Here is a 12,618-nt window from a genome sequence, read left to right on the forward strand (position 1 = left end):
AGGACGATCTGCTCACACAACGACTGTGTTCAGTCAAAACACTGGAGGACGTTACAGGTAGGACTCCTTTATTAAAATCACAATGAGGCAACACACACAGTGCTAGTTTACAGTACAAAAACAGATATTTAGTGTGTGTGTGTGTGTGTGTGGGGGGGGGTTCTGGTAGCTTCATGCTGGGATCTCAAGGTTCTCGTCTCCTCTCGGGAATTCTTCAACCTCCATCGTCATCAGGAAATCTGGAATAAACAAAAAACACCAACATGATGGAAAGACACACACACACACACACACACACACACACACACACACACACACACACACACACACACACACACACACACACACACACACACACACACACACACACACTAGTTTGGCTGTGTCGCCACCTAGTGGTCAAACTATAGAGTGACACAAACCTTCCATCAGAATTCAAAGTCAGATGAAACAAACTTCTTTATGCACGTGACATTTTTAAAATCTGTGTCTCAAATGTTCCCTTCCGGATGTCAGAGAACTTCTAGTCTTCAGATGAGTTCCGGCCCACAATTTAAACAGGTCAAAACAGGTTTTCATCCCCTCATTGATCGCTGTGGGACTGAGGACTGAGGATCCACAGCTGATTCGGACCACAGCCTCCAAATCCTTTCATTTGTTTTGTACGTCAGAATGCAGATAAGTTCTCCATAAGATCCACGAGGTGGCGCTGTGGACACAAACCTGTGCAGACTAGACGGAAGAACATTAGCAGAGGTACCTGGAACCTTCTCTGCAAGGAACCATGAAGGTTCCCCCGTGGTGGGAACCAGAGTTCCTGTGACGGTTCCTGGAACTCAGAGAAAGTTTAATGTCTCCTCTCACCTTCTGTGTAGTCGATGTCCGGCCGGGTGGAGACCACCGCCCAGGCCACGCCCACCAGCAGAGACACCACCAGGTTCACCACGATCCAGGGACGAAGGATCTGCTGCTCCGAGCCCGGAGGCCTGCAGGAGGAGGTGGAGGAGGTGGAGGAGGAAGAGAAGGAGGAGGAGGTGGAGGAGGTGGAGGAAGAAGAGGAGGAAGAGAAGAAACAGGTGGAGGAGGAAGAGGAGGAGGAGGAGGTGGAGGATGAGCAAGAGGAAGAAGAGGAGGAAGAGAAGAAACAGGTGGAGGAGGAAGAGGAGGAACAGGTGGAGGAGGAAGAGGAGGAGGAGGAGGTGGAGGAGGTGGAGGAAGAAGAGGAGGAAGAGAAGAAACAGGTGGAGGAGGAAGAGGAGGAGGAGGAGGTGGAGGATGAGCAAGAGGAAGAGGAGGAGCAGGATGAAGATTATTATATTAATTTACAGGCTCATTTAGTTTATCTTTTCTTTGATTATATAACTTCAATCACCATAAAAGTTGGGACGCTGTGTTGAATAAAAACGACACTGATTCATAATTTTACTCCCAAAAGAATCAATAAAATCTCATATTTTACAGCGGAGGTATTTCGAGGTATTTCAAGAAATGTCAAGGAATTTTAAGGTATTTCAAGGAATTTCAAGGTATTTCGGGGTATATCAAGGTATTTTTCTGTTTCTAAATCTGAATCTGAAGTTTGAATTCGACGGAAGCAAAAACTCCAAAAAGTTGTGACGGAGCAACAGGAGGCTGGAAAAGTAATCAGAGTAGTTGGTGGTTCAGATGATGAACCAGCAGAGGGATCCTGACGTAGAAGTATTCAATCTATGTAAGTGAGAAAATGAAGAAGAAAGAAAGGAATTGACCTTCAATGTTAAAGAAGCAGAGTTTCCTCACCAGAGCGTCTCGTTGGCTGTCGGATACAAGTTGATCCGGTCACTGGTCATCTGCTGGCTGAGGGACAGGATCAGGGCTATAAAGTACACTGAACACACACGTCAACACACACGTCAACACACACGTCAACACACACTGTGTTAGTTGTGTCATTAATGATTTGACGCTCGGTGTGTCGCTCACAGAAAGACGCCAGAGCTGCAGGATCCAGAGTGAGGAAACCTCTCAGAGCCATGGAGGTCTTAGCCAGGTTCACTCTGCACACACACACACACACACACACACACACACACACACACACACACACACACACACACACACACACACACACACACACACACACACACACACACACACACACACACACACACACACACACACACACATTTTAAGCAAACTTCCCTCCCTAAAGGTTCTCCAGCAGTACTACTCGTCCCCATACCTGGACTGATGTCCCAGAAGTGAAGACAGTCTGTCCTCTCTGTCCCTGGCTTGTTTCACGTTTTAAAAAGTGTGTTGCTCCAACCAGCCAATCAGAGATCAAACCCTATATAGTGTCATCGGGGGTTCAGCCAATCACAATCAAGGTAGGCCCTCCCTTTGACTCCTCCCACAATTAGGCAGCTCTGCTCTGGCACATGGCACCACGAGAGGAAGTACTTCCTCCTCTTCCCAAGATGGGCATGTGTGGGCGGAGCCAGTCCAGCTCACACAGACACAGCAGATTCTGAATGTAGCTCCTATGATCCAATATTCAAATGAGGAAAATCAAGGAGGAGCTAGAACCTTAGAATACTGAAGGTTTCTGGACCGACCAGACCAGGAGGAGGAGGAGAACAGGAGGAGGAGGAGGAGGACAGGAGGAGGAGGAGGAGAACAGGAGGAACAGGAGGAGGAGGAGGAGGAGAACAGGAGGAGGAGAATGATAAGATGATATGACCTCAGAAGACCCCCCCCCCCCCCCACACACACACACACACCCCTACCTGTCGAAGCTGGACACGGTGCTGATGGCCAGCAGCAGGTACAGCAGGGACTGGGCTGGGTAGGCCAGCGGGTGGTACTGCTGCAGCAGGTTGGGCAGCGTGGTCATCTGCTCGCCGGCCAACACGTACACCACGATGATGTTCCACACCGCGTACCCGGCCAGGAAGCCGTGGGAGAACAGCCCCACCACCCTGAAGCTGCTGTGGACCTTCAGGGCCACGTCCCTGGTGGTCCAGATCTGCCTGGGGTCCACGTAGTCGTCCATGAGCTCCGACTGCCTCAGGTGGTCGACCCGCTCGGCCTGGAAGCGTCCTGCACACGCACAGAGCCAGCTTCGCTTTAGAGAAAGTCTCATTACCAAGGGGTATTTCTAGAGTTTCCAGGAACGGAGCATCTTCAGCCTCTCTTGTCGCTCGCTGCAGCTTAAACTCAATCAAACATTCCTGTTCAGTTTCCCACAGCAGGAGTTTATAAACTAACCGTCAAAAAGAAATAAACTGCAGATTCTCAACTAGAGCTACACTCGGTAGAACGCAGACCTTCACCAACGCTACATTTGTCACCATGGAAACCAATGGATTACAAAGTTATTAGATCCACCACTGCACCACGTTTCACTATTTCTGTCTGACCCCCTGTTGACCTTTGACCCCCAACCGCTAGTCAGGGTAATGACGTCACTGCATCATGTGACCTATCAGAGGATAGGGAACTAAAAACCGAACAATCTGGCATTGGTCTGACATCAATTGGATTAAAACTGACCGAGTTATGACGTTTTTGACCTTTTCGTGACCTTGACCTTTGACCCAATCGCTCTCAAAATTACGGAACCATCCATGGATAAAAAAAGTCATCCCTGAAAATTTCATGCAGTTCATGTCAATAGTTTTCGAGAAAAATTGACAGAATACAAACAAACAAACTAGTAAACAAACAAACAAATAAATAAATGCAGCCAAAACATTACCTTCGCCCCAACTTTCAATGGCGAAGATAATTAAAGTGACTTTATTGCCAATTTCTGTATCGTTCTGTCGTGTTTTAGTCATTTTGCAGGGTATATCAAGTTTTTAGAATATTTTAAGTTGATTTAAATATATTTTTCGAAATGACACTAATGTATATTGTTGTAGTTTATTTTGGTGGATTGCAGTTTTACCAAACGATTCGTCCGTGTTGGATTTAACAGAAACCAACAGAATCTATGTTATTGACCATTACGAGACAACAAATCCATCATGTCGTCGTCCGAAATACAGTTTTCTGAGGTGTTGCTCGAAATCCGTCCAGGTAGCACATCCTGTTGAGTGTTGCAGTACCAGTTTCCCCCACCAGGTGGTGTACTGAGTGCAGCAAACAACTGTTGCTGTGAATTTATTGTATATATGACAAATAGAGGATTCCTATTATGGACGCATCAAATGTTTACAACTTATGAAACATTGCAGAAAAAAAGAAGAGACAAAAGTGACTCCACACTGCCACCCGGTGTACAACAATGGATATATTGGTAACTTTCACATTGTTGGCATATTTATAATAACTCTGGCAGTTTTTATAACGACTAGACATTACAGGAGAGTATTAATTCAGGTTTTTGTTGTTACTGATTAAGCTCTTTATGCTTCGTCTTTGCTGATGAATCTGGTGTGAATCAGCTTGTTTTCTCCGCCGGATCGAACCCCGGGAGAGGGTTGGAGGAGATCTGGCAGGTCAGGCTCAGCCGGCTGCCAGTGACCCACATAGACGTCAGCAAGCTCGGCTCGGATTAGAGACCGTCGCTGCCAGAGGGACTGTCCTCCTCCAACCTGCTCCCAAAACACAGAAATCTCAGTCCAGACGGGCCACCAGTCAAATTTAACTCGCTTCAGATTACATACTAGTCCCGTTTACACGACAACGACGTCTGTTTAATTATGTAGTTTTCATGTTGGGCCACCAGTGGGCGCTGTTCGTTTTAATATTGAAGCCACACACATACACAGAACAATGAGCTCTAAACATGAACTCTGGGAGAACATTCTAATGGACAGACTGTCAAAATAAAACCACCAAGTTGGATTGTTATTACGGTGACTGTCAAAATAAAACCACCAAGTTGGATTGTTATTACGGTGACTGTCAAAATAAAACCACCAAGTTGGATTGTTATTACGGTGACTGTCAAAATAAAACCACCAAGTTGGATTGTTATCATAGTGACTGTCAAAATAAAACCACCAAGTTGGATTGTTATTACGGTGACTGTCAAAATAAAACCACCAAGTTGGATTGTTATTACGGTGACTGTCAAAATCTAACCACCAAGTTGGATTGTTATTATGGTGACTGTCAAAATAAAACCACCAAGTTGGATTGTTATTATGGTGACTGTCAAAATAAAACCACCAAGTTGGATTGTTATTACGGTGACTGTCAAAATAAAACCACCAAGTTGGATTGTTATTATGGTGACTGTCAAAATAAAACCACCAAGTTGGATTGTTATTATGGTGACTGTCAAAATAAAACCACCAAGTTGGATTGTTATTACAGGAGAATATAAACTGGGAGTCATGACACCACGGGGGAAACTTTGTTGTGATTGGCTCTACTGAGCATGTGCAGAAGAACCATTTGGTATGATGTGGTGTACATACGCAGCGTTCTGGACTCTCTAGCGAGAGTCAGCCTGAACATTTACAGAAATGTGTGTTTCCCCCCGTTTCCATGGAGACAGAGTCACAGCAATTTTGAAAAGTTGTGTTTCCAGCAACTCCGATCATCGTCATGTCAACGAACACCCAAAATTCTTCCGTTTCCCTTGAAAACACTGTGGCGTACGCAGACTCACGGTTCCTCTCCACAAAGACTCTCCCCACCGGCTGGCTGTGTCCGTGGGGGGCGGAGAACAAGGCATGCTGGGGGATGGGAGACTGGGCCTCAGTGACCACGTCCTCGTCTTCAGCTCCCAGATCGTTAATGTACTGCTCCGAGCTCTTGGCCTTCCTGCGGGGAGACACAGGGAACATCCCAGGGAACATCATTAAACAGGGAACATCACAGGGAACATCATTAAACGGGGAACATCATTAAACAGGGAACATCCCAGGGAACATCACAGGGAACATCACAGGGAACATCATTAAACAGGGAACATCACAGGGAACATCATTAAACAGGGAACATCACAGGGAACATCATTAAACAGGGAACATCACAGGGAACATCATTAAACGGGGAACATCATTAAACAGGGAACATGTTGGAAGCTCCATGAGCCAGGGAAGTGTTTGTTGTTGTATATGTTGTTCTCACTTCTTCCTTTTGGTTCTTCTGGTGACAGCGACTGTTGCTTCCTCTCCGTCCACCACCGGCTCCGACATGTTCCCGTTCGGAGTGTCGGCATGTTCCGTCTCCTGGTCTGATGAAGAGAACACCGTGTGAGAAGAGTTACGACCGAACGATCATCATGTTACTATATGAAGTGTCGTTTCCTGGTCTGACGCCACAAAACCAGGTGGAAAATAATTAGAATGATATCCAACCAACCGACCAACCGACCAACTGACCAGCCAACTGACCAACCAACCGACTCACCGACGAAGCGACCAACCGACCAAGCAACCAAGCAACCAACCGACCAAGCAACCAATCAACCAACCAACCAACCAGCCGACCAGCCGACCAGCCGACCAACCGACCAGCCGACCAGCCAACCAACCACCCTACCAACCGACCAGCCGACCAACCAACTGACTAGCCGACCAGCCAACCAACCAACCGACCAGCCGACCAACCAACCCACCAACCAACCAACCAACCAACCAACCAACCAACCAACCGACCAACCAACCGACCAGCCGACCAGCTGACCAACCGACCAGCCGACCAGCCGACCAACCGACCAGCCGACCAACCGACCAGCCAACCAACTGACTGACCAGCCGACCAACCAACTGTAAAACTATGAAAGAACAACCTGACAGAGACCCACTGACCAGCCAACCGATCCATCCTAGAACCAGTAAGTCAGCAGCAGGTGAACCAGAGTGAGACGATCTCAGATGAAAGAAGAACACTCCTGATTCACTTTGGTGAAAAGACGATGGACATGAAGTTGTTTATCTTACCGATGGTTGCCGTCCTCCTCTTCTTCTTCTTCTTATGTGGCGCTGGATCTTGCGGCTCCGGGGTTAGATGGTCTTTGCTGTCGGAGTGGCTCCTGTTCACCACTTCCTCCACCTCCATGTCGACGGCCACTGAAACACAACCATCACCGCTGAAGGAGCTCACTTGTGGTTTTGTGTTTGTGGATCTTTGTTAAGACTTGTAATAAACCAGCAGGTGTCCCGGCCGTCACCTTCAGCCTGCTCCTCTTCATCGATGGCCTCCTTCTTGTTCTTCCTCTTCTTGTTCTTGACGGTCGGCATGTCGCTCTGTGGACAGAGGAAACGCTGCTCTTGTAAACAAAGCGGCAGCCAGTGTTTCTCTCCTCAGCGATGCAGGTCAGGTTGATTAATGTTTAACTTGGACCTGCAGGAGGAAGGGGGGCGGAGCCTGAAGGAGATAAATGGATTATCCTCTGGGGGGGGGGGGGGGGTGAAGGAGATAAATGGATTATCCTCTGAGGACAGGTGGCGGAGCGACGCTGGTGTCACAGAGCAGACTGGAACCAGGCCAACTCCTCTTTATCACACTTTGATCCACAAACTACTCTCAAGTTCAGGGTGACTTCATCCAGTCAACCAGTAACCTATAAGACTGGTTAGTACCAGGTTAACGGGAGGGCTGTGTCTGCTGTGTGAGCTATCGAATAGGGTAAAATAGAAATAATAAGTACTAGAGTACATGTTCGAATAAATGGAAGGGAAAAAAATGCAAAAATAAAACTCAGTGGTTCATAATCCGAGAGTGAAACACTGTAACAAGAAGGGATTAGAAACGAAGCCTTTGATAATCTCACAACATCAAAGTGAGCATGTGGAACATTTCTTTGCTGGTTTGAGTTGATCTGAAATTACATTTCTACACTTTGGAATTCGTTGCACTGGTGGAGAGTCGAAATTAGAAATGGTGGAAATGTTGAACGTGTTTCTTTCCTTCACGGCTCCGAGTTTCCACTCCTACTGTACGATAGGAGACGCACAAGGACAGTCCTGTCTACCGTGTAGAAGTAAGTGAAATACACCAAAGTACAGCAGAGTAGAGTTTTCATACAGACTTTATCTTTGCTCTGCTGCACCTTCTGAAATCAGACCCGTCAAATCAATAACTTCATGAACAACTTCAGAATTGTTTATCAAAGAAAAGCCCCTAATCTGGACCTGTTTCAGCCTGAAGTTAGAAAGTGTTGGTTTCCTTGACGCCACTCGGACTCCTCCAGTGTCGGTGCACACTAGAATCAAAGGCCCTCAGGGTGCAGAGGTTCCCTGTGTGCTGGATATAAACCACGAACCGGTCTGTCCAACACACATTACTGCAGGCCAGGTCGATGTGAAGACACGATGACATTGTCGGGAGAGAACGGCTCAAGAAGCATCGACTCCAGGAAGTTTTCAGTGGCGGCGTTCTCCAGCTGAGGTGGAACTACTTTTGAAGACTCCTCCCATCCCTGGTTCATCTTTTAGGTCACAGAAGAAACTTTCCAGATGTGTAATGTCAAGTTGGTGAGATTATTTTGGGAGGTAATATGTGGCAATCCAGCCATCGCTGAGGGAAGAAGCCATTGCTGGTGCCACACTTCTGCTGGTCTTAGATTGAAGATGAACCTCCAACATCGTAGTTCCTCTCCTGACTTTACTGAGTAAATCATCTGAGCGTGTTCTGAATGAGCAGATTTGGCTGTTGGTGTCTCTGTCGTAGTCTATACTCCAGCGTTGCATATCTGCAGGTGGGCGTGAACTTCAGGCCACGTTTCCACGTTTCCACATACAGTACCTGGTGTTTTACTGAAGCTGGTATTTCCCCTTCTACATTCACCAAAAAATCTTCATTGACACAAACCTGCATTTACGTCTGGTCTCTACTGAGCATGTGCAGAACTACTCGTTAATACGCCCGGGGTGCACATGTGCAGTAGCAGCGTTGCATAAAGTTGCGTTTTCCCCTATTAAGGAAAGTACTTTAAATGGCTTTTCACTTGTCCAGCAGGTTCTGCCCTTCTGGTCCCGGTCCTCGTGGGTCGACACGGGTCTCCTTACAAAGACGCACGTCTTCGAAGCAACTCCGTCTTGGAGATGGGTGGGGGTTCGTGGGCCCTGATGTTATACCTTGACGTCGTGTTCCGGTGTCCTGCTCCCCCCCACATGAGCACTTTTAAGTCCCGGTCGTGTCACATACTTTTAGTTTTTTCTCTAAAAACACCTGTTTCACATTTCCATCTCGCCAGGCGCTCTGAGAATCAGTCATCATCACGGCTCTTTTCATGTCATACTTTTACTTTATTAATGTCCACATATCTCTGTCCTTGTAGCATTAGCATTAGCAGAGCTTGCAGCACCTTGTGGGTTAATTCTATTTTCCTCCCTTGTCCAGTTTGGCAGCTTGAACAAACAATATGATCTAGAACCTCCTGGGGTCAGAACAGTTCCTGCTCTTGAACAGGAAGAGACCTGGAGTCTCCTGCTGCTCAAGATGATGGTTCTGCAGCACACATTAGCATGTTAGCTAGTCCACAAACTGGACATTAGCATGCATTACAATGTCTGTGTGACCCCCCCCCCCCCCCGACCTTTGACCCCCAACCACTAACCAGGGCCATGACGTCACTGCATCATGTGACATATCAGAGGACAGGGAATCGAAAACTGAACATTGAAGTTGGTTTGACATCAATTGGTTTAAAACTGACCCAAATGTTTTCAAGACTCAGACCTTGACCTTTGACCCAATCATTCTCAATATTCAATGGGATTATCTTTGGATGAAGACAAATCATCCCTGAAGATTTCATGAAATTCGGGTTAATAGTTTTTGTGAAAAGTTGGTAAAATACATAAAAACCAAAGAATAAATAAACGTAGGCGAAGGAAAAAACACGAAGGTAACTCAATGAAGCAAACGTCCTGTGTGTGTGTGTGTGTGTGTGTGTGTGTGTGTGTGTGTGTGTGTGTGTGTGTGTGTGTGTGTGTGTGTGTGTGTGTGTGTGTGTGTGTGTGTGTGTGTGTGTGTGTGTGTGTGTGCGTGTACCTGAGTCTGCAGCAGTGAAGCTGAAGAAGCTCTGGAGAGAGGAGGAGGCTGCAGGAGCAGAGAGGAGGAGGCTGCAGGAGCAGAGAGGAGGAGGCTGCAGGAGCAGAGAGGAGGAGGCTGCCGGAGCAGAGAGGAGGAGGCTGCAGGAGCAGAGAGGAGGAGGCTGCAGGAGCAGAGTGTCTGGAGGCTCTAGAGCAGCAGCAGGATCATGTGCTGAGCTCCTGCAGACTCTGGGAGCTCTGAGCCGTCACCTCCTGGCAGAGCTTCAAATCGGTCACCGATGCTAATCACCTGAAGCCTTGGGAAGCTCCTCCTCTTCCTCTTCCTCTTCCTCTTCCTCCTCCTCCTCCTCCTCCTCCTCCTCCTCCTCCAGGTGAGGACGACGTGAACGGTTCCACTGACCTGTGATCTGTTGGGATCATCCGGAGTATTAGAACCTCCACGGGGAGGAGAAACAATCTGACAATAATCTGAGACACTGAGGTGACGCAGTGGATTATTGATCCAGATCCACTCTGTTCAGCTCACCTTCCTTTGTTCAGACATAAACACCTGAGAAATTCTTCACCAAAGTTACTGAACGTCTGAGCCTCAAAGGGCTTCTAGTAACTGATTACATGGTAAAGTTACTTTGGAATTTATTTCACCCAGCGTGTCTTAATCATATGTACAGAGCTGTAGTATGGCGATGCTCTATAATCTGGATGTTAGAGGAGGAAGATGCTCTATAATCTGGACGTTAGATGAGGAAGATGCTCTATAATCTGGACTTCAACTGAAGTTATACGAGTCAAAATTATGCAGATCCTTGGATTTCACGATCTGCTCGTGTCTTTGAAAACCAATTTCTTTTTTTTTTTACGTTTACATCTTTAAAGCTGGAGTTTATACAGACAGTTTACCTGTGTGTGTGTGTGTGTGTGTGTGTGTGTGTGTGTGTGTGTGTGTGTGTGTGTGTGTGTGTGTGTGTGTGTGTAGTGGCTGTGATGACTTGTTGCAGGCAGGAGACATTAATCCTGCTGGTAAAGCCTCTGAGCTGCAGCTGGCCTGCAGTGGATTAACCTGACACACACACACACACACACACACACACACACACACACACACACACACACACACACACACACACACACACACACACACACACACACACACACACACACACACACACACACACACACACACACACACACACACACACACACACACACACACACACACAGAGTGAGTGAGTGAGAATGTTGGTTTAGATTAACGAATAATTATTGAGGAGAAGTGGATTAAAAATGAGTTTAAAAAGAGGGAAACTCAAAACACACAAAATATTAACATAAAACAAATAAATAAAAAACTAAAACAAAAAAAATTACAATAGAACAAACAATAATACAAAACAAAACATTCACATATATAAATAAATGTATTGTAGCAAAAAAGACAATACTACTCAACACAGGATGAATAAATGTATAAATAAATAAATAAATAAATAAATAAATAAATAAATAAATAAATAAATAAATAAATAAATAAATAATTAAATAAATTAAATAAATAAATAAATAAATAAATAAATAAATAAATAAATAAATAAATAAATAAATAAATAAAGTATGTTTGACTCCCTGTGATTTAGTTGATCTAAACTGCAATTACAGGAAAAAACCTCCAGATGTCAGTGTCGTCCCTTTTAAATCACACACACACACACACACACACACACACACACACACACACACACACACACACACACACACACACACACACACACTGAAGCTCTTGAAGAAACATCGACAGCGTCTCTCTTCTTTACTTTCATATTTTCTTCATATTTTACAGAATTACAAAGTAAAACACTCAGGATTTGTTTTCCTTTCTATACTTTCCTTATTAAAATTGTACTACAAATCTTTATTTTCAATGTGGAAGTGAACGTGATACTATGAACCACTGGAGGCCCAACATGCTGCCATCTACATGGGTTTTGGTGTTTCTGTTGTTTCCAAGGAAACGTGAAACTTTTCTGACTTAAAAACAAAGAAAAGGTGTAAACGAGGCTCATCAGTGGAGTTTCTCCTCCAGACTGTCGTCTGCTTCCCCCGATTCTAACAAATCCACCGTAAAGCAGCTGCAGAATAAAGTGATGACTCCACTAATAAGAAGTGGCGTTGTCTGTCTACGTGTCTGAGACTTCCTGTCCTCGTTTCTCGGGAGTTGTTGTGTCGCTGTGCGATGATTCCGCCGTTCCTCCAGTTCAACTCATTAAACTCATTTGTCTGCTGATTGTGTTTGTTGCAGCAGCTGTCAGCCGGAATGAGGACACGTCCTGTTGGTGCCGCCATCAGGAGCTACACGCTAAGCGCTACATGCTACACGCTAAACGCTAAGCGCTACACGCCCGCTGCTGCTGTTTGTCCAAAGTCTCAGTCCTCAGAGTGACGGATGTAGAGCAGCGCTTCAGAGAGTCTGCTCAGCAGGATTAACGTCTCTGTGAGGGGTTGTGTCAACAGCAGCTCTTCTTCCTCTCTTCTTCCTCTTTTCTTCCTCTCTTCTTTCTCTCTTCTTTCTCTCTTCTTCCTCCCTTCTTCCTCCCTTCTTCCTCTCTTCTTCCTCTCTTCCTCCTCTCTTCTTCCTCTCTTCCTCCTCTCTTCCTCCTCTCTTCCTCCTCTCTTCTTTCTC

At 46.0% G+C, this 12,618-nt stretch overlaps 1 protein-coding gene across 2 annotated transcripts; it reads right to left on the reverse strand.

The window, feature by feature from the left end:
• Positions 1–53: 53 nt before the first annotated feature.
• LOC308118960 (transmembrane protein 237A-like) lies at positions 54–10,221 on the reverse strand. 2 transcript variants are annotated; one of them, XM_080478695.1, is made up of 10 exons: positions 9,940–10,179; positions 7,112–7,187; positions 6,882–7,010; positions 6,067–6,172; positions 5,603–5,757; positions 2,766–3,078; positions 1,963–2,036; positions 1,780–1,867; positions 865–986; positions 54–239 (listed from the first exon to the last, which is right to left on the reverse strand). In XM_080478695.1, the coding sequence occupies exons 2-10, from the start codon at positions 7,179–7,181 to the stop codon at positions 172–174; spliced, it is 1,125 nt and encodes a 374-aa protein (XP_080334821.1). In that variant the 5' UTR covers positions 7,182–7,187; positions 9,940–10,179; the 3' UTR covers positions 54–171. The 2 variants fall into 2 exon arrangements, with proteins under 2 accessions (XP_080334821.1, XP_080334822.1); XM_080478696.1 differs by lacking the exon at positions 54–239 and having other exon boundaries at positions 485–986; positions 9,940–9,970; positions 10,061–10,221.
• Positions 10,222–12,618: the final 2,397 nt, after the last annotated feature.

This window comes from Lipophrys pholis, assembly GCF_963383615.2.
Source record: "Lipophrys pholis genome assembly, chromosome: 13".
Classification (NCBI taxonomy): Eukaryota; Metazoa; Chordata; class Actinopteri; order Blenniiformes; family Blenniidae; genus Lipophrys; species Lipophrys pholis.

Coding starts and splice junctions, on each gene's coding strand:
- LOC308118960 (XM_080478695.1), bottom strand. CDS start 7,181: ATGCCGACCGTCAAGAACAAGAAGAGGAAGAACAAGAAGGAGGCCATC. Junction 7,011..7,111: donor TGAAGAGGAGCAGGCTGAAG/GTGACGGCCGGG, acceptor GTTGTGTTTCAG/TGGCCGTCGACATGGAGGTG. Junction 240..864: donor GGACATCGACTACACAGAAG/GTGAGAGGAGAC, acceptor TGTTTATTCCAG/ATTTCCTGATGACGATGGAG.